Below are 23,181 nucleotides of genomic sequence, written 5' to 3' on the forward strand. Positions count from 1 at the left end.
CTAGAATTATATATGCTAAATTGTGGCAAAAACCTGAGAACTCAATAGAAGAAGAATGGCTTAATAAACTATATGAAGCATGGATATAGACATTTTAACAGCTCTAATGAGAGAAAATATGGTTGAGAAAGTTAAGAAATTGAAAAAGATTGGTCCTGTGTTAAAATATATAGAGAAAGTAAATTATAGATTATTTAAAGGTAATTTCTGAGATTAAGTGATAAATTGAATTATAATTACCCTTTTTTGCTGTACTTTATTTGACTAGTAACTATTCAACAGGGGATATATTATTCCTTTTTTTTCCGGCTCTCTGTATCAAGGTATCTAAGTATATATACATACAAATAGATTCATAGTCCTCTTTTCCCCCAAAGAACTTACTTGGAATTTTATAGAACTCTTTGTTTCTCGGCTGTGACAACATTATATAGGAAACCATATAAGCTAGAATTTAAGAAGATTAAACTATCATCTCGGAAGTATAAAAAGCCTTTCAGATAAAAGTGAAGTTTTGCTTGCTGTATTTGTGTTTTTAATTTAAGTTTATGTGTTTGTGTTATGTATGTTTTGGTTGGTATATATGTGTATTTTCATAAATGTTTAATAATAAAAAAAAGAAATCCAAAAGCAGCAACACTTTATTGGGCCAACACCAAAGGAAAAAATAAGAAGTCACTGTGAAATCCCTTCACTTGCTGTTGACAATGGAGAATAAAAAAATCCAATGACAAATGCACTAGAATTTAAAACTATTCTAAAGATGTATGCATTATCTATTTCGCCAAGACTGTCAATTGCGTATAAAAACTTTAAGTGGATTAATCAACTGACTATAAATAAATTGGCACATTATCAAAATGAAGTCAATGTGGTTAGATTACTATTTAATAGTAGTATGTGATAATTCACAATTTTACAAAACTCAGCAAGAGAAATCTCTGTATATAGCTTTTCTTTCTCTATTAAAACACAAATTAACCACAAATTAGCAGCTTTGCCAATTAAAATGTGCCTAGACCTATCAATACTGACACCCACTGATTAATTAACTGAAGACTCAGGTGACGCACCTGGCTATTAAAGGTTGAAAACAAATTTTTTAATCCAAGCAATACTAAGAGCCAACATATGCCAAGAACAACGTCTCTTTCAACCACAAAAGGGGGAGAGAAGACTTAAGCACAACAAAGAAGCACTATTAACCAAAAGAACTGGTCCCTCATTGACCTCCTGCCCTCTGCCCTAAAAGAAACCCTATATAGTCCTTTAAAAAGATGTGCCTAGGACTACAATTCATTAATTTCTTGAATGAAAAGGATAAAGGTTTGAATGGAGGTTTTAGGTCATGACAGTCATCTGTAATCCCCTGCTGACCAATGCATCTGAAGTGAAAATTTTTATAGGACAGGGACAGAAATTGGTCACTAGCTACCCAAAACTATTTGCAGGAGGAAGTTTCATCCTCTGTACAATTGAAATTAATCATATTTGCATTCTGGCTGAAGACACTTGTTGAGTAGTTAGAAATGCCTATTCAAAAAAACCTGATCTAACAGGAGGTAAAGGTTATGTCTCCCTGGTTAGTACAGGGATGAGAGACCGTCAATGAATACCAGGTGCTGTAGGCTGTATTTCAGAGGAACTGGCAAAACCACTACTGAGTATTCCTTGCCTTTAAAAGTCCCTATGAGGTTGCCATAGGATGGCATAGGTCAACAGGAGATTTGAAGGCAGAAAAAACCACAGTTTATCTCACTTGTAAACAGCACAAACCTGGCTTCCTAAAACAAGGATTATTTCCAACCAATTGAAAAAGGAAAATTTTTCAAACTGAAAGACAGTGTCCTTCCCCCCGCTTTTATCTATAATATTTGGGTTACCTTTGAAAATAGCCCAGAAACTTTAAACGGTCCAAAAGCATAGTAGCAAGAAATGGACTAGCCAATACACTATTACTTTAACATTTTTATCAGCTTCCAATCCATCCCTAACTAAACAGTGTTGACCTTAATCTGTAAAATGCTGAACACCATGATTTCTCACATCAGAGCACTTGGAAAGTTTTGGCTTTTGGAATACAAGTTCCAAAATTTCACAGACAGCATGGCCACTGAGAGTCATGGTTAGTTAATCTAGCCATGTTGGAAGGAGAGTCTTTGAACCAAAAAGTAAATTTTCAAAGTTCTGGCAAGACTTTAATAAATTCTTCACGCCTCTCTCCAGCCTCATAAATATAGTACTACACAGGCACAAACTACGCTACTTGTATTCCAAAATCCAAAAAATCCCAACTCTGAAACACTTCTGGTCTCAAGTATTTCAGAAAAGGAATACTCATCTTATCTTATTTCATCCCCTTTGCCCTAGGCACTTCCAGTTAATCTTTGACACATTTTGTGTGGCAAAGAAGACAAAGAGATAATAAGGAGAGAAACCTGGAAATAAATTAAGATTATCTTACTAGCCGTTCATTTTAGGACAAGAACCAGGACAAAACAAAGGAGATGACTGAAAGGTTGCAATGAGAATAGGGATGAAAGGCTTATTCCATTTCCCATCTGCACATGCTCATTCCTATAATAAATCCATTATGTCCTACTTCCCACAGTAATCCAGACAATCTGAACAGTTGTACTCTCCTATATAAGGGCTCTTCCAGACTAGTCTAAAGAAGTGTGACTTCTTGGGATAAAGAAGTGTAAATTCTAGTTGGATTTTGTTAAGGGTTGCTGGTTCTGCATCCAATTATTCCATTCTTCTGTAAGCAGCGTTTGCAAAGATTTCTTGGATCTGCACTAGAACTTTTCAAACTACGTTTAAACTGGGACATGGTTTGCTAAGATAACTCTATGGTTTGAAGGGTTTCCCCTCCTCTGTGCATTTTTAAATCCCTTTTCTTTTTATAGTGCAAAAAGTGCACATTAAAATAGAATTAAATTTTTTATAATGTTACAATTCACTATAGGTAAAAAAAAGTTTTAAAAGCTATTAAAACAATTCAGTTAAAATTATATAGCACCCCCTAGCGTGTTCTTCAAAAACTTTGTTTTAAAAAGCCTGTCTCAATAAAACAGTTTTAGCTTCCCAAACGAAGGACAATAAGGAGAGGGTCATTCTGACCTCTCTAGGAAGGGACTTCCAGAGTCTAGGAGCAGCCACTGAAAAGACCCTCTCTCACATCCTCACCAACTGTGATTGCAATGGTAGTGGGACTGAGAGAAAGGCCTCTCCTGAGGATGTTAGAGCCTGGGCCTGAGCTTTATAGGTCATAACAAGCACTTTGAATTATTTTGAACATTGAAATATTTTCAGGAAAATTCTTCCAGTTCTGTTTTTTTCTGGAAAATCCACACCTCTGCTCATGCCTTCACCATCTTTCCTTCCCTGTTATTACTCAAGACAGCAAGTACCTCTTTTCGGCAAACACTATTCCATAACTTTAAAAAGTGTTGGGAACCCAAATCAAAAGATAACGAATTGAGCTTGTCATGAATTGCATTTGTAACACTTTAGTACAATCAGAAAAGCATGCATCTGTTGTTTTCATCTTATGCCCATGTGCTTCCAAAGTGCACAGAGTAGCCCAATACAGATCAAGACAAGCAAAGCATACTAACCATAGATTGTGAGTTGCCAGGTGCTTGGTATCACTACCGGTCAGGTCCCATTGCCTTGTCACTGTATGGCTCATGCACAGCAACATGTCATCAGTTGCACAGATATCAAAGCAGATCAACAGGATGAAATTGTCCATATTGATCTTCTAGGCAAAGACTATCATCCAAAGCTACAAGGTCATTCTTACTGACAAGTCAAGGGAGAAAACTGGACCAGCAGCTGTCAAGATAAATGATGGTATCCAGACAATGTGCTGGCCCACAGAGCAATTAGTTGTTCAACCATCGCCTTCAAAACTAAAAGGCTCATGACATGCTGCTGAATAGGTAGAGGGTTTGTGTGCTGATTGGGAAGGTGGGAATGTTGTCAGAGAGGTTAATTTTATTTTAAAAAACTGAAGGAATCAAGCCAGATTAGTAGATAACTGGTCCATACAGAACATACTTATAAAACCCACAGGGCAGCAGACCATAACTGAAATGCTCTGCTGGGGCAGAACATGTCCTATTCCACCTGAACATTAGGAGGAACTTCCTGACAGTAAGGGCTGTTCGACAGTGGAATGCACTCCCTCGGAGGGTGATAGAGTCTCCTTCCTTGGAGGTCTTTAAACAGAGGCTGGATGGCCATCTGTCAGGGATGCTTTGATTTGGATTTCCTGCATGGCAGGGGGTTGGACTGGATGGCCCTAGTGGTCTCTTCCAACTCTATGATTCTATGATTCTATAAAAGACATTTGGCCACCTGTCAGGGATAGGCTAAAGATTGTCATGCTTGGTCTGAGAAGCCAGATTCAGTGATTGTGCTGAATTCATTAGATGCACTGATGTAAACAGGGGGGGGGGGACATTAGGTAGAATCTAGGCCCATCTTTTACAAGTATCTATTTTCATTCAGCTGAATGATGTTATTTCTGTACTCCCACCATTTGGCAAGCTGCCACAAGATTCTCAGAGGCTAGGCACCTGTAAGAGCCTGCAACAACAACAGGGATCTACATGTATACAGTATGCCTGTAAGGTAGGTTTCAACATAAATATTTACTGCCCCCACCCATGTCATAGCCAAGAGAAACTATAAAAGGAGGGGGGGATTGCACCATCCACCAGTTCTCTCTTCAGCATGTTTGTTCTTGAAGAACATATTCCAAGTATCGTTCTGACTTATGAATCATGGAGATTGAAGATAAGTGTAAACGTTTGCTTTTGGAGATGAACACAGGGGTGTTACATGCCATAACAGCAGTGTTTTATGACTAGCCTTTAGCACTAAAGTGTCTTTAGCTAACTCGTTTGTTTCTGTGGCCTAGAGTATACTGTATCTAGTTTAGCATGTTCTACGCAAGACTTTCACATCATTCACCATCCAATAACCCAGACACAGGCTACACTATCATCTCTAATGAGGTTACATAGTCCAAATAAGTCCTACTTTGATTTTCTTCCTCCCACAAATAACATTCATCTCCATTTTATGTCCCTGATTTTTTTCTAATGGGTGCACGTTTTCTGTACATTCTGTTTTCACCTGGATGCTTATTAACTGGTACATGGAGAACTATCAAGTAAAACACTAAGGGCTTAATCAAGGAAGTCACCAAATGAGCAGAAGCAATACTTCTAACTCACTCAGATGCATGATGCAGAGCCACTGATCAAGACCCAAGCAAAAGTGGGAGGTCTAACTTTTGATTAAGGGAGGCACTCCAGTATGTTCAGCGACAGGCTGTTGCCACAAAAGAGCATCTAATGTCAACATGATGAAAAAGGCATCAAAAGACAACTGGACTAAAAGGTCTCTGAAAATCTGAAGAAAAAAATTAGGACAGCCATTCATAACAAAGAGGCCCTTATGTAGTCAGTACAGAAAACCAATTGTAATGCAGACTTCCTGTCTTGCTCCTTTAAGACACAGGAGTGGCAGCAAAAGCCATTTCAATTATAGGTTTTTTTAAAAAACAAATGAGGGGAGTTCTTTAAAAAAAGGAAGGGGATGCAATAGACCTTTATCAACATTAAGTTTTTGCACATAGATACCTTAAGGCCATGTCCTAAGAGGCATGCAGATGTCACTTACGAATGGTTATTAACAGAGGGCCCAAACAGACAGGCTAAAATAAAGCTGCTTCGGGTCACTTTGGAGTTATGCTGTTTAAATGTTGCATGCATCCTAAGAGGCCAGAAGCCGTGCCAAAGCCACGCTCCAGTCCTAAGAACTGGAGTGCAGACTTGGCGCAACTTCTGGCCTCTTAAGATACATATGTCATTTAAACAGTATACCTCCAAAGTGACCTGAAGCAGCTTTATTTTGGCCTGTCTGTTCAGGCCCTGAGTATCCAATTCATTCCCAAACTGATATTTTAAAAAAAGGGTAGAAATGTGAATCTGACCTTTACACTGGTGCTTCTCAGGTTATCAGACACACCCCACATACAATGTGCCCCACTGGCTACAATTATTTCTTTCTTTCCTGGACATTTACCAAGGACTATGGCTCAAGGACCAGCAGCAATCAAAGGACTATACTGTAGTACCATTTTGTGTAGCACTGCTTTACATCAGAGAAAATGCAAAACATGCAGGTTGCAAAGCTTTTGGGGGTGCCTTTGCTAAGGGGCTGAAAAGTATGGGAAAAATATGAAGTCATAAACAGACTTCATCAAAGGCAAGGAAGACACATGCCACCAGCGGACATTCTCTCTGTCACACAATTGTTCAAATACAGGAAGCCTCTCCACTTTTGCAAGTGGCCACCATCACTATGACCCATCCACTCACTTATATTCAAACTAAAGGCAAGAGTAAAGACAGAAGTGAAGGAACAACCTTCCATTCATTTTCAAAAGGTGACTTTATCCAATTCTTACAGATATGTTAATAATCCAATATTACATCCATGATTCCAAACAATAAAGCTTGACCACACCAAACTGTACTCTGCATTTTCAATGTACCTCTACTGCATTTGCCCACTCACTTCATTTGCATCAGAAGTGACACACCCATACGACAATAACATATACAGTACCTATTTTATGATTATCACACACCATTAAATTCATGCCTGTGTGCAAGCATGCTTGCAGTAAATTGAAGTACAGTAATCTGTTTCCTAACCTGACCAGGCCCACGGGATTAATCAGGAATAGCAGATATAGAAAGGCAACAGGCTGCAGACAGGAAGCAGAGCATTTAGCTGGGGAAGAGGAGAAAAGGGGAAGCTGGGTGAGTTCAACAAAAGATCCTAGCAAGTGTTTCTAACATAGTCAGGAACTTTGGCTATCACTGGTATTACATCTCAGACAATGAGATTACTATTTTTATGCGTTTAAATTCTAACACCTCAGTAGTAGTTTTGTGAGACATTTGGCCTTCTCTCTCAAGAGAGCTCTGGTGCCACAACAAAGTGCAATTCCCAGAATTCCACAGCACTGAGCCATGTCAAGTGAAGTGGTGTCATAGAGAATGTTGCACCATTCACAACCCTGGTTTAGTTAAATAGGACTAGTCAAGGACCAGGACACCTTGGAAATGTGTTCCTGACAAATTTCCAAGGATCAAAACAGAAAGGAGATGGAGGTGTCTAACAATTTGCACCTTTTAAGTGTTTCCTGCCAGCCTCAATTGGATTTTTCTCACCAGACCATACCTGTGATGCTTTCTACATAATGGGCCATCAGGACTGCCATGATTTAAAGAAAAGAGAGCAAGAACAGAAAGGAGCTTTTTTTCTATGGCTACCAAACTAGTCATTCCTTTCCTATAAACTGACTGAAATTGTGAAACTGAAAAGGTGTTTTTTTTAAAAAGCACATTTATTCCTGTGTACCTTGGTGAAAATGTGAATATTCCAGATCACAGGGAAAATGTTCAAAATGTCTCAAAATCTAATCCAAAAGTATTCTAGGAAAAAAAGAACTGATTTACCATCTCTTTTTATATTTGTATATGTTGCAGAAGGGGGGGGGAGATGAAAACAAGCTCAGCATTATCTCAAACAGCCACAGAAATACAGATATACCCCAATTAACTCTATGCGCTCCTGGGCACTACTTTAACATAACATTTGGTAGCAGAGGCAGAAATAACATGGAAAGAATGGATAGATTCCTACCCCACAAACAAGATAACTAGTTCAACAAGTTATCCCCCACTGAAAAATAACCCTAATAATGTGAAATGAAACAAGCAATTCAGGTAGTAAGAAGTAAACAAAAGTAAGTAAACAAAAACATTTTGAATCTTCTAGAGACCTTTAAAAGCTTTTTCCAAAATCCATCTAGCAAAGATCTTTTGTTTCACCAGCCTTTACTATTCCTATGATTTCCATTTTGGTGGTGCTATGTTTCTGTTTTGTTTTAATATGCTAGGGATGGCTGATAAGGAAGGCTTACAACTATCCCCTTTTCTCTCTGTTCTGTGATTCATGCATGTCCAGTAAGGTATCCTGGAGGCAGTTGCTGTTTACCTTGTTTGTCACAGACAGCCATACACAGCTACAATAGGATCAGGTAAAGTAAAAACCCACTCTTTTCCAGCTTAGGTTTTATTACATTGTTTACTACAGTCACACTGATGAAACCAGAGACTGTGTTCCTTCAACCCTCCTTCACCATTTTCTCAACGCCAACAATAGCAATAGTATACTCTCCCTTTCTCTCAAACCTGCCCATGCACTTCTATACAGTGCCTTTGAGCTCAGTGCCCCTTAATTTGTTGGCTGAAATTTTCAATTGTGACATGCTAACTTTACAATGCACTCTTATAGTGCACTTCTTTATTGGGGTGTTTGATTTGGTATGTTTTTAGTGGTGTTATATTTTTAAATTTCTTAATGCGATGGCAACGACAAACCCCTGCGGAAGAAACTTGCCAAGAAAGCCCCATGATAGGTTCACCTTATGGTTGCTCTAAGTTGGGAAAACTTGATGGCACACAACAACAACAAATGCTACTGGCATGACTGGGCCAAGCTGGGCGGTGAGAAACAGCATCTGCTTTACCAGCCTCCATACTAGGCGAATGGCAGCAGATTCTATTGTCTTTCACTGACTCCAGAATCAATGCTTGCATTTAACTGATCAAAATTAAAGTTGCTCTAAATAGTTTTCAGCTTTACTTTCAATTACAATTAACTGCAATAGTACCCCACCACACACACACAAACAACTTCTTTGATTATATTTGCTTTCTAGGGTTACCTTTCCAGTGCCTCTGTCACTGCTATGGTGCTATTTTTTTTAAATCTCGTGGCTACTGTTTTTTTGGCACAGCAGAAAAGGAGTCCTGATCTTCTGTCCAGTAACTGAAACACTGATGCGTGAAAAACCCTTGTATCCCTACAGCTTCTTTCCTAAACAATCAAGAGTAAACAAACGACACACACACACACCCCATCCGTATTGCCATAAGCATGTTTTCTGAATAGAAATATGTCTGAAATTTTTTAAAAATTAAAAGCAGCCATCTTTCTCTCCTAGGTCCCATGCCAGAAAAACTGTCATCTGCTCGATGTTTTCTTATTTCAAGTAAAAATATTAGAACCAGAAAACTTTAAAAACACAGCTCAAAGACTTATTTTATCTAGCCAAAAAAAAAAAACCCAACAACAACAAAACCCAACAACCCATGTCTTGTTTTTTCATAAACAGGGAAGGGCTTTTCATGGCACAATATGATTCTAATATTTTTAAAAACAAAGAGCTTACTTAAATCACATTCTTTCTGGTGTACACTTGGGGGGAAACAGGAAATACCAGCTTTTTCGAGTTGGCTATAAAAGCCGCAAGATTTTTTTTCTTTGCCTCAATTCAGATGCCCCATTCCCCCCCCTTTTTGTATTAAAAAGCATATTCAGGTGTACTCAATATTTGTTTGCAGACAGTGCAATACAGATATATGGTAATGGGAAAAGAAGGTTAAAAGGAACAGAGAGATGACAAACATTGAAAATGGCATGCTCATGGCAACCCCTGCTGCTGTAGTTCCCAGGAACAGGGAGGAATGCTCATCACATGTCAATGTGTTATGTTGTGGGTTTTCACATACCTACTAGCATCATGTGGAACAAGCGTGTCAAAACACACAGTACAACCTTGCCAAGTCACATGCTGAGCATTGAAAAAGGACTGAACAAGGGCAACTACTGTTATTTATTCACATGGTTAGTTGATGCCAATCCACAGAAAGAAATAATATTCTTGGGTTACATAGGAAGATGTCTTCTACTGAGAGGTTTGAAGTTTATAAATATGAAATAGCTATGTTCATGTTATCAATTTGTATGAAGAAACAGGGACAAAGCTTGCCACAGACAAGCTCTGCTTAAGCAATTGAAGCTACACCTTGCTCATTCCTGTAAGTGGGCCTGACCGCAGAACTATTTCATTAATTTAGCTTCCTTCACAAGGCAACGGCTGAAGAAACTCCTTGCTAGTAACTTCAAGCCTAACTCATGAACTTTTGAACCTTGCACCCTTATTAGGTAGTGGGCTGTTCTTGCTTTTTGTAATTGGCTTATGCTAGGATATAGAGAAGTAGGAAAATGTATAAGAATGTGAAAGATACAAAGCAGGGTGCGGCAGTTTTGGATTCACCTTCTTGGTGAGCTGCCAGCCCCGATCGGTAAAATAAACCTGTGTCTTACTCTGGACCACATCTCGAACTCTGATTCTCCTTTGTTGCTGGGCACTCCAAGAACCTTCTCGGAAGGGAAAAACTTTGCTCATATTTCCCTTACACTACCATGGGTCCACTGACTCTCTGGGCTTCAGGGAGGATTTTTTTCCAACTCCTACCTGAAAATCTCTTTTGTTCCCTCATGATCTTTCATCCCAAAACTAACCTACTTATCTTTGAAGCCAGACAGGATTGAGTAAGGTCTGAGTGATGTGGCAGTGAGTCTAGAAATTGAGGAGTATAAGACTATTTAAAAGCTCTTCTTTTGTTGGAATACCCTGGGCATTAAAGCCATGTATATGGGAATGGTTTTAGTTAGCTTTTCCCTGACTCACTCTTCCCATTAAAAGGATATAACCATTCCCTTCCCACTTCCCCTACCTACAACCTTTAAGAAGTACACTTCAAGAAATGCTTTACCACTTGGTTCTCATGACTATATAACTGGCATGCGTCCACATCAACACAAACAGGGGGGATGGAAAGAGAGAGATTTCCTCCATTCTTCCCCCCTTCTTTTCAAAGTTGTTGTTGTTGTGTGCCTTCTATTATTATTATTATTATTATTATTATTATTATTATTATTATTATTTATACCCCACCTTCCTCCCAGTACAGGGACTCAAGGTGTCTTACAAATCTAAAACAGTCCAAGTTAAAACACTATAAATATGCAAAATACAAAAAGCAGCATCCCTGTCATGCAAAAGCCTGGTGGCATAGAAATGTCTTTACTTGCCGCCGGAAGAACAGCAGAGATGGAGCCATCCTGGCCTCCCTAGGGAAGGAGTTTGGGAGCAGCCACTGAAAAAGGCCCTTTTTCTTCTTCCCACCAAACGCACCTGAAGGGTAGTGGAATAGAGAGAAGGGCTTCTCTCGATGACCTCAATATTCTTGGGGGCTCATACAGGGAAATACGGTCCTTCAAACAGCCTGGACCCAAGCCATGTAGGGCTCTATAGGTCAAAAACAGCAATCTGAATTGTGCTTGGAAATGTTGGACTTGTGGCACTTTTAAGCCTAACCTGTCATGGGCTTTTCAGGACTGAGAGTGTGTGACGCACCCAAGGTCACCCAGTGAGTTTTCATGGCCAAGTGGGGAATCGAACCCTGATCTCCAGAGTCATAGTCCAATGCTCAAACTACTACACCATGCTGGGTCACCCTCCTTTTCCATACTTCATCTTAATTCAGACAAGGAACAGCATAACCGAAGGAGTGCTGCTTGTTGACATGACATCGGCATGTTCCTTTAGATAAAATGCATTCTTAAGCTCGAAATGAAAACAATCAAATTTAGTAACACAGCACTGAAAAATAAAACTATTAAAATATGTGGGCCTGGAACTCATCACAAAACCACAACCTAATATATGACACTCTAGGCCTACTGTTGTACTTTGTCCTGGCTTGAACTCCATCTTGCAACATTGGCTTTTTCCCTAGACTATTTAAACTTTATTTTGTCAATACATAACATTACTCAAGCAGAAAAAATCCATTTAGCCTGCAATTATCTCAAATTTATGCTGTTCCCACTAATAAGAAATACATAAAGCACTTTCTCAATGAATTTTACGGGATAAATGTTTTGCTTATAAAACTGCATATTGATGAAACAGTTTGATATATATGCTAAATTTAAAATTGTGTAGATTTCACTATTTTAATTCAGCTACATAAAGCCACATGATTCTGTAATCTACAGCATACAATGTAAAATATCATTTTATAGCACAATTAAACTGCTTAGTTATATTATCACTGAAGTATCAGGACATTCATTTGAGGTTTCAATGGGAAAAAAAGAAGAACCACACAAGCTATTCCCGATACTAAAACTTTAGGAGCCAGCTTAATTTAAGGGAGGGAAAAGGAAGGAGAGTGCTTTGTGGCTACAGTCAGACATATTATTTTAGCAGTGACTCAAAGGACACACCACTGTTAGGCACAGATGGAAAACATTGTTTAATCAAACATATAAGGGGTTTGAAAAAAATACAGCGGACAGACATGTTGAATAAGGGAGGAAAAGGTGAAGAAACAAGAATTCAGCATTGGATTCACTTTAATTATGGCCTAAATCTTTTTGTTAGTTCTGACTACAGCAGACCCCCTGAAACAATGGGATACATCTATATGTGTTGACTCATCATTCAACAACTGAATTAACGGGTTTATCTCTGCCTAAAATATCTATGGCTGCATCTACACTGTAGAAATAATGCAGTTTCACACCACTTTAACTGTCATGGCTTAATGCTATGGGATTCTGGCATTTATAGTTTTGTGGGATATTTAGCCTTCTCTATCAGAGAGCTCTGGTGCCACAAGAAACAACAAATCCCAAAATTCTACAACACTGAGCCATGGCAGTTAAAGTGGTGTCAAACTGAATTATTTCTGCAGTGTAGATGCAGCCTCTGTCTGCATTTTAAGAATGAAGCCAGTGGGAAAAGTGAGTTTGTTATGACACAGCAACCCAGCCCGCATGAGGTATATCTGTACATATTTAAAGATATATCTGTACATATTCATACAGATTCTAGAAATTTATTACGTTAGGGAAGAAAAAACAAGTTAATCCAGTGATTATACCTTCTCAAAACTCAAGAAATTACTAATTATGGAACTAATGGCAAACAAGCTTTGTAATAATCTTTTCTGTAAATCTAGCAGACGGATCTTGAAAGGCCTACAACCAGGTGTTCCTGCTGCTCATTATTGCAAAGTATAGAGTGAGGACCCCATCCTCTGGTCTTAGATGCATTTCAAAGCCATCAAGGCAGATGTGCTCATTCTGATGTAATTTCCACCTACTTGGAAGTGTATCTGACCCTTGTAAATCTGTTGAGACAGTTACCCCCACAAGGGATTGTGCTATCTCCCTATCTTCAAAGTAGTCTTCAAAGACTAAGAAAAGAGGCTGACTTGCCTGATTCGAGGTCTAAATCTGGGACAACATCTGCCACAACAAGCAAAAATTATTCTTACTTTCTGCATTCTTCCCTCACATAGCATTCAGTGTATGTGTAGCAGTTTATGAGAGTGCAAGTATATCAACTGGAACTCTACCTCCAATCTTACTATCCTATCATGTATACATGCAAGGGAGAAAGGTGCATACTAATTCTTCATTATTGAATAACAGCACTTTGTGTGCTTTCTCTAAATTCAAATGATAAGAGTAGAAACATCATGTACAAACCAACTTTAAGGTGGCCAGAACATGGTCATCACAGATTCTTTGTACATCATAAATTATGCACATTTCAAGGACTTACCTTACAAGATTTATGCTAATATTGCAGAATCAATAAAAAAGTATCACCAGCCATTTGCCTTGAGATCACTTTTTAATTTTTCATTATCAAATAGCCTCGATACAAACTAATAGGCTTTTGCAAGCCTTAAAAAGACTAATCAAAACCAGAGGCTGTATAAAATACGGTCCAATAAATATTGTGGATATTAACACAAAGTACACATCAAGAGCATCTCTTATGTTACAAATAAATGCACTTTACAAAAGGCCAGAAGACTGCACATATTACTTCAATGTTCAACTATGCCATACTAAGTGAATATGTAAATTGCATTCTTATATAATACTGGAAAGAGACTCTGAAAAAAGACGAATATCTCTTCATGTGCGGAAAGGAGGACAGTGATTAGGCAAGTCTAAAATTTAAGAATGTTCATGCACTTTATGCTAAACTCCAGTTTAGTACTACCTTTGGAGTTCCACTTTCTCTTATGTATCTGCTATGTGTATTTTCCTGTATCTTACAAATGCTTTACTTTTTTTTCCCCACTTTACAAATAAACATATACTCTGTGTGTTCCACACAGGCACAGTAGATAGCAATAGAGAGGAATGCAAGAGATGTTAGTGACATGTCTGGATAAGTGCGGGGTGTGGGTGTGTGTGTGTTTGGTTCTAGCACAAGGGTCTATTTTACAACCGACTACACCCCATCCGAAACCTCCAGGTCTAGCAGGGACCACTGTTTTAGTGCTTCTAGCCAGTAGGATGGGGAAGGAGGATGCCCATCAGACAATGATGAGGTGGCTGGTCTGGTCTTTGAGAAGGAAAAGGAGGTTGCACTCCATCTGTGAAGTACTCTCATTCCTTCCTCCTCTGAGTAGAGACAAGTTGCTGCTTCTTCATATTAAATTTCCTCCTTGCTCCCTCCCGTTCTGAACAGTAAGCAATAACAGCAGAAGATGCTACTCTCTATGTTACATGCAAGTGTCATACATGAGGCTTTTATGACAATGTAAGCAACTGGAAAAAGAGACCTTGAACCCTTTTGCACTACACAATTATAGCACTTATGATTTCTTTTTAGTTACCATAGCTACGTTCTATGGAATCCTGGAATCTGCAGTTTTAGGAAGGTATAGTGTCTCATCAAACCACAAAGCCAGGATTTTGTACGATGCAGCCATGATAGTTAAAGCGGAATCATAGTGCTATAACTGTGTAATGTAAAATAGTCTCTTATGTGTTTTTTAAAAGTACAACTAGTCTTGTTGCTTCCCACATTTGTATGTTAGTGAATTTGAAAAGGCAAGAATGTTCACAATAATGCCCTTTGTCCAAACTACATAAACAGTTGGCCCTTCGTTTTTGCAGGGGATCCATCCCCACCCCCACCCCCACCCCCCGCATAAACAGAGGCTTGTGTATATTCAAGCCTCATAGGCTTGAATGGTGCCTGCCCCTGGGTGTGCAGACTGGGCGCGCATGCTGGGTGTGCGCACGATAGGAAATAGCAGAGGTCACCCCTCTGTGGATATTCAAGGGCGCAGATCTGAGATCCACAAGTTAGGAGGGGCGACTGTAGTTTCATAAAACATTAGTGAAATTAGTGAAGGACACACGATTATAAAGAATACTGTACTAACTTATGGTTTAGACAATAGTTTTCTTTCACCATTTCAATGAAATAAGGAATAATTTTAAATAACTGAACTTCCAAACTGAATTTTTGGAGACACTTTCAGATTATTTTTGTTCCTAAAGCAACTTTTTAAAATATATATATATATATATATCACTGAGGAAGAAGAAGAAAATAGGTTTAAGGCTGACAAAGTCTCTCACATAAAGCCACGGCTATTCCAATAACTGAAGGAAATTGGGGAAAGTTGTATGAGCCACAAAACAGTAATTCAATTGTGCACTGGATGCCCTCAGACTTTTCTGTAGCAAGGCAACATGATTCACTCATGTTTGGAATTACACTTCTGAAGCCCTCTTAGAATTCAAAAGGGTGACAGTAGTAGAATTCATTCAGCTGACAGTGACTCACTCCTAAAGTCTGGATCAGTAACTATTGGGATCAACTTCCCAAGCCAAAGATAGGATTCCTACATTGGATATCAGACAGATTAGAATCAGTTAGCAGGACTGCTCTTTCTGACATGCACACAAGACTTCTTGTTAGGTTACACTTAAGGGCAGCTGCATTTATGCTATTTGGACAGTGTTGCTCTCAAGTCCAGTGCCCTCCTTGCTTTGTGTCACTTTGAAGAAAAATGTCTATACTCAGCAGTGGAACTTTGGATACAGATCAAAGACAACGCACTATCCACACAGAAAGAGATCTTTAAAAGAGCAGCAACATGTTGGAAGGCCTAAAAGATTTTACCTGACATCAAAGTCACATTCAGAAACCACAAATTAACATTTATGTTGAAAGGCTACAGCACTTTGCCTCAGGTGAGTCATTTTCATTAGTGCAAAAGTAACTATCCCTGAGCACCATATTACACACACACCAACTGTATAAGTAAGAAAATGCTTCCCTGGTTCAGATGATCACAGAAAGGAGAACCACACAAATCAGTTTTCCCCTTCACTTTGCTTTAATGCTGGGAAAAGCCATATTAGTTGCTTCATTTTATACAGTTCTTAAAGTTATAGGAGATTCCTTTCAAGATTTGGACACAGTAAGCTAGTGGGGAGAAAACATCTGAGTGTATTTCTGGAAACTCTGTAAAGGTATTCCTCCTACACCTTTAAGACACTGAGCACCATCTAAGGAACTATGAGCACAATCCAGACAAAATTAGGTACTTTTAAGTCTTTTGATTTCAAAGGAAGTGTCAAAGTACATGATTAAGCCTATCTTTCTGAAACCACTGAGAAAACTGCTTATCTTTGGCCATACTGTATGCCATGTGGGTGGATGGATGGCTGAATGCATGTGTGCAATATGTACACACCATTTTCTGTACACACAGAGAAAAGGATGGAAGGGTGCACATATGTGTCAGTGCAAAGACCGTGAGTTGTTGGCCCAAGAATCCCCAGGATATCAGATAACAGCCCGAGGGTGTGTTTGGGCAAGACTTTATTCTCTCCACTTTAATGTTCTCTCTGTGATATAGGAATAAAAATTCTGGACCACTTTTCAAGACTGTTGCAGGATTATTAAAACAGCTGGAGTGAAGCATTCTGAATATTTTAAATAACTTCACATTTATTTGTTAATCTGCAAAGTGCTATTCAGTGTCTCAGCATTCATGCATTTGAAAGAAACTCCACTGTACTGTTTATTTGACTCAGTTTCTTTAAAACAATGACTCATTTAAAAACATTCAGGTGTGCCCTCAATATGTCATCAGTAGGGCTAGGAAAATGTCTATATAACCATGTCTGACTGTCTTATCCTTTCTCTCCCTAAAATCAGAACTTTGTAGTGGAATTAGTAGCAGTTCTTCCAGCCTGCTGCAAACCACTGAGCACATGGCTCCCTTGAATATGAGATTTCCCTCAGTGTGTGCCTTTGCTGGGAGAGAGAATGCCTTATGTGTTATTGCCACCAAGCCCAACAAATAAGACTTTATATTCCAGCATTGCTCCAATATGAGACCCAAGGCAACTTATAAAATGTTAAAGCAAAATATAGATAAATTAGTATGATACAAGAGGGTTTTTTTTAAAAAAAGAAATTAAACAGATAATCCAATTAACACAGTTAAAAAAAGCTCTCAAAGCACAGTACAGTAAAGACAAAAATACAACACACCCCATTAAAAGATCCTACTGCCACCATCAATTAAAAGCTGAAAGAAAAAGGTCTTTGCCTGCTAGTGAAAGGTGGGAGGGAGACACCTTCCATGGAAAGACATTCTACAATCTGGAAGCAGAGTTTGAGGGGAAGAGCAAGGGAAGAAAAGAGAGCAAGGACTAGAGACAGCATATACTATGGTGTAGATCTTGGAAGAGATTAGTTTAAAAAGCAAAAGTTGGGTGTTACTGAGAAGGAGGAAAGGGTGGAGATAAAAGCACCAGGTAGACCATGACGTTCCCTGTCACCTTAGGCTATGGTGACTCAACCTCTGTATCAACTAGAAACGTGCCAAGCACTGATTAAACTTCTATAACTCTTTCAGCATTTTCCATACAACCTGCATTCACTTAACATCATTCATTTCAAGATAAAACACACCTGAAAAACATGTACACTTCACAGACAATTTAAAAAATAAATATATATGCTGATAACAGATTTGTAGTTACAGACACCAACATCCTGCCCTGGATAGAGTGAAGATGTGTAATTTTCCTGGGAGGAGACAACGGATGATTCACTCAAGGGTAGACAATGAATTGGTGACAAGGTCTGTAAGAGACCTCAAGTGACAAATCTAATCTCACCTGGCCATAGTCATCCTTATCTTTGCAACTGCCCAGTCACTCAAAGTGAAGTGCTTTTTCAAGTAATTTTCAGCACTGGAAATTGTCCTGTTTTTTTAAACTCAGAAGTCAGCTATTCCAGAATAACCAAACATTGAACAAGGGAGGCCATGAAAGTAGCTAGCAGTATAGGAATACATCTCATCTTCTCGGATAAGGAACCAAGCTACATATTGAGAAAGGACACACATACAGTTCTTTTTGGACTTTATCAAGGCTCCAGGTGGGATGTCACGCACTCCTCTGTCCTGAAAAGTTAACATGTCAGAGAGGAAGGACTTGAACAAGACTTGACATCATGAGTTGGACAGAAACACTGCATCAACATCTTGGTATAGGATTATCTGATGCCTAAAAATCCTTAAGAGGGGTCTGTCCAAAGTCCCAAGGAGTTTTGACAACACTTCAAATATCTTGTTTATTATCAAACAAAATCTCCCTAATGCTAATTTACATGTACTGTACAAATGCAAAACTACTGCTTTTCAACTTGTTCTTGAATTGCTGCTATCCCTTATTTTGGATCAACTCTTACCTTTTGCATAACATCTGTTTAGTCTCTCTCTCCCCACATACATATCCTTACCCTGTTAATGCCTAGCCCTCCCAATACTGTGGAATCACAAGACCCTCACCATTGGCTTCTCTTTATTGGACTGATGGTAGTTGTAGTCCAGTCTCTGGAGAACCAACCCAACCTCCACCAGCTGCCTGTCCACAATATCGCTTCCTTCACAGGGAACCCCTTCCTCCAGTTTTATCCCTTTGCAAAATAAGACTTTCATTTGTGGTGAAAACAAGATTGCCAGACCTGCTCTAGCAGTGCATTTATTTAATCTCTCTCACACGCACAAACTCATACAGAAGTTTTTTTTAAAAAAATCACACTTGCAGTAAACATGTCCTTGGTTGTAATCTTCTGAAACCATAAAACCTGAAAGGACACTGACACAATGTCACATGCTCCACTTATTGAACACTTAATCGCCGGTAAAGACCTTACTCAAGAATATCAGCCTCCGCAAGGGCTCTGTCAGGCAGCTAAAAACAAGAAGCTAATGTTTAATTCAGGCTCACCTACTAGTGCCTTAACAGAGTGCTATAAACTTCCACATATAGTTGCTACCTACACTACCTCAACATTACAAGCCATCATGCACCAGTGGAGTCATTACTCACATCAAATCTATCTCAGGGACAAGTCACCTTGAGAACAGGTAGGCTTTAGAGTCCATTTCTGAAATCTTGGTGTTAAACAAATGCATACTTTCACAATATCACTAACTTTCAGGAGCACACTGGTTCTGAAGGCAGATAATCTCTAACTGGGAGCTGAACGAACACAAACACACACACACAAATCAGCTTTACATTAAATACTATTTATCTTTGGAAAAGTGGAGTTTGATAGTAGGCAAACAAGAGTTTTAGGTAGCATTCATTTCACTGGGACACAAGGACATTTTTGATGTAGCATATCTGTGAAATGGTTGAGTATTGAAGACTGTTCTGGCACAGAAACTTATTATTAATTAAAAGTTAGTTTCAAAACAGGGAAATGGCTTTCTTGCTTATGTCAGTGGGGCTTCAAAGTGTTTCACTCCCTGAATCATATTTAAAAAACAACAACAAAAGGAACCCACGATTCCCAATTTCTTCAAGAAAGCGATGTTTATTTGATTGACATACCCAAAAGGTATTGGCATTATATTTATGCAATAATAAAATATCTCTAGTGCTGCTAGCAGAGATATGTTGTTGTTGTTGTTGTTGTGTGCCTTTAAGTCATTTCTTTACTTATGGTGGCCCTAAGGTGAACCTAGGGTTTTCTTGGCATGTTTGTTCACAGGGGGTTTGCCATTGTCACACTCCGAGGCTGAGAGAGCGTGATTTGCCCAAAGTCATCCAGTGGGTTGTTTTATACAGTATATAGATTTTTATATCCAGTGGGTTTTAATGCTCAAATGGAAACTGAACCCTGATCACAGAATCCTACTCCAAGGCTGCATCCATACTGAAGAAATAATCTGGTTTGACACGACTTTACCTGCGATGGAATGCAATGGAATTCTAGGGACTGTAACTTGTTTGGTACATTTTCTCTGGTGCCATAATAAACCACAATCCCCAGAATCCCATAGCATTGAGCCATGGCAGTTAAAGTGGGGTCAAACTGGATTATTTCTGTGGTGCAGATGGATCCTCAATGCTCAAACCACTACAGCACACAGACTATCAGATATAACCCACATTAAAAGTGTTTCACATTGAACAACACTGACGCTGTGATCTGAATGCAGAGCTTTAGGGATTTTGGTTCCCCCCCTCCCCACCACCAGCATTTTTGAGGATGACTTGTAAGCTGAAAGAGAAAAAGGGGGCAACATCTGGACAACATTAAAACATGGACAAGAAGAAGACAAAAGAGGAAATAGACCAAAATGAAATAAATCCTCCATCTCTCTCCCTAGCCCTCTCCAAGACACACACATCTGTTTCTTCCTTCTGCTCTGCTGGCATGGAAAAGCCCTTTCCTGGGACCCCTGCAGCGGCAAAAACACACACATTTTGTGTGAGTTTTGCACAAGGCCATTGCATGAGGCCCTCCGCCAGGTCCTGGTTTTAAAACAAACTTTTTGGCGGCCTTTTCTGCCCAAGGAGGGTGAACCTACAGAAAGAAGAGGGAAAAGCGGCACACTTCTTTCGGCACTTGGCACCACAGATGTGCTCCATGGGGACTGTGCCAAAAAGGAAAATGCCTTCTCGGTTTACTGACCTAAATGCTACACAATGGAGGGAGGCTAGCGAGGAGGTGAACAGACACAAAAGGAGGCTCACCTCTGCGCCTGGCACCCTGGATCAAAAGGGAGATAGATGCAGGGGAGAACACACATAATACACACCACAGAGAGAAAGAGAAGGATCACAGGCCATCCCAAGGAAGGCAAGGCTTCCCTTCCCATTGGTTTCAAGGCTTTAAAGCATTTTTTAAAAATCCAAGTCACACTCTCTCAGCCTCATGGCAAACCTCCTCTGCAAAATCTTTCCAAGAAAACCTCATTATATGTTTGCCTTAGGGTCACCATAAGTTAGAAACAACAACAACAACAACAAGTAGTGTGGTGACCCTAACCCTTTCCTCCTCCCATATGGGGCTCTAACTTTCTTTTCATTGATTCCTTTATTCCTTAAATCGCCCCAGTTTGGGGACGAAAGCAGAATGTAAATAACACTGTTAACATTAGTAACCTTCTATTAATGAAGGATCAGAGAAGAAATGTATCTGTTTTAATTTTTGCGAGACACCTCTTGTCCTGGAGCTAGGAAAAAGAGGACATATTCATCAAAGCAGTAACAGTAATACAAATAAATAGTCAACGTGGGATCCATGGGTTGGAGAAACTAACACTATCAGTTATCACCATAGTTGTTATTCTTCTTCTTCTGTTCTTGTTGCGTTGTTGTGTTATTATATTATTGTTATTCCTTCCAAATCAAGCCCTTCACACTTTGGTCTTTCCCAAAGGATCATGAATGCTATCCACATCATCCCCTTAAGCCACCAAGACAAATCCAGCCTGGTGTGTGTTTGCTTTGTGCAGCAGAGGAGGTTTGCCATTGCCTTCCCTTATCCTGCTTTGAGGACTGAACTAGGACTCATAGAACCATAGAGTTGGAAGGGACCACAAGGGCCCTGATCCAGTCCAGCCCCATTCTGCCATGCAGGAACTCTCAATCAAAGCATCCCCATTGACAGATGGCCATCCAGCCTCTGTTCAAAGACCTCCAAGGCGGGAGTGTGTTCCACTTCTGAACTTTCGAACAGCTCTTATTGTCAGGAAGTTCCTCCTAATGTTAAAGTGACTCCTGGAGAACAGGGTTCGAATCCCAGCTCAGCCATGGAAACCCACTTGGCCAACTCACACTCTCTCAGCCTCAGAGGCAGGCAATGGGGGGGAAACCTCTGTGAACCAATCTTGTCAAGGCAACTTGTGGCATAAGCCGAGGACAAATAGGAGGCACACAGCAGCAAGGTTTGCCTCCAAAGCCACATCTGAGGAAGCAGACTGAAGTCTAGGAAAGCTCCTGCTGCCAACTTCTTCCTTTCAGTCAGTCTAAAAGGGGCTACAAGATCTCTCCAAATAATAATAAGAATAGTAATAGCAAATGCATCTGAGGAAGCTGACTTTAGTCTAGGAAAGCCCATGCTGCCAACTTCTTTCTTTCAGTCATTCTCAAAGGGGCACAAGATATCTCTCCAAATAATAATAATAATAATGCAATAGCAAATGCATCTGAGGAAGTAGAGTGCTGCCAACTTCTTCCTTTCAGTCAGCCTTTCCCAAGAAGCCCTTTGTCTGGGGCTCTGGCTGTGTCCTGACTCACCTCTGCGAAGAAGGGCTCCATGGCTGGGCAAAGGAGAAGGAGGAGAGGGTCCAAAAGGCGAAGAGGAGGAGGAGAGGTCCTCCTCCTTCAGGTCGAGTCGCTGCTCCCCTCGGAGCCAAGGCGCCTTCATCTGCCTCCTGTGCCTCCTCTTCCTCAGCGCTGCTGCTGGGACTCCCGGAGGCACCGCATGGCTTCCCCAACGCAGCAGCAGCAGCAGCAGCAGCAGCAGCAACACACACTCTTTGCAAGAGCAAGCAGCAGAGCGCCTCCAAAGCCAAGCCAGGCAGGCAGGCGCGCGCCCCTCTGGTCCCGGGGAAGGAAGAAGGCCGCCTCAGCCAATCACAGGCCGGCGCCTCTTTGGAATCCTGACCCGGGGAGGCAGGCGCGCGCCCCTCTTCAATCAATCAATCTCCTCTCTTCCCTCCCCGAGTCCCCTCCCCCCCACTTCTCCACAACTTCTAGCTCCTGCTGCTGCCAACAGGCGGGCAGTATATAAAGGCAGCTCCCTCAGTCAGTCCCTTTAGCACTGGGACTGGGAGGGAGGGGAAGCGGGAAGCACAAAGTCTCTGGCCAGGCTGAACACCTCCTCCTCTTCTTTTTCCAGGACATGATTTCTTGTGTCCCACCTTTGAGACTCAATGAAAGGAAGAAGTTGGCAGCATGAGCTTTCCTAGACTATTATCCCATCTTTCTCCCTATACATGTGTGTGTGTGTGTGTGTGTGTGTGTGTGTGTATGGAATTCTTTATTAGGTCAAAGACCAGTATATGTGTGTGTGTGTGTGTG

The 23,181-nt window shown here is 40.1% G+C and overlaps 1 protein-coding gene across 1 annotated transcript in view; it reads right to left on the bottom strand.

The window, feature by feature from the left end:
- MYO10 (myosin X) overlaps positions 1–22,611 on the bottom strand; it is a 198,364-nt gene extending 175,753 nt beyond the window's left edge. Inside the window, exon 1 of the mRNA XM_042464399.1 lies at positions 22,396–22,611. Coding sequence (XP_042320333.1) covers positions 22,396–22,416 — 21 coding nt within the window. The 5' untranslated portion in view covers positions 22,417–22,611. The remainder of the gene's footprint in view (positions 1–22,395) is intronic.
- Positions 22,612–23,181: the final 570 nt, after the last annotated feature.

This window comes from Sceloporus undulatus, chromosome 4, assembly GCF_019175285.1.
Source record: "Sceloporus undulatus isolate JIND9_A2432 ecotype Alabama chromosome 4, SceUnd_v1.1, whole genome shotgun sequence".
NCBI classification, from domain to species: Eukaryota; Metazoa; Chordata; class Lepidosauria; order Squamata; family Phrynosomatidae; genus Sceloporus; species Sceloporus undulatus.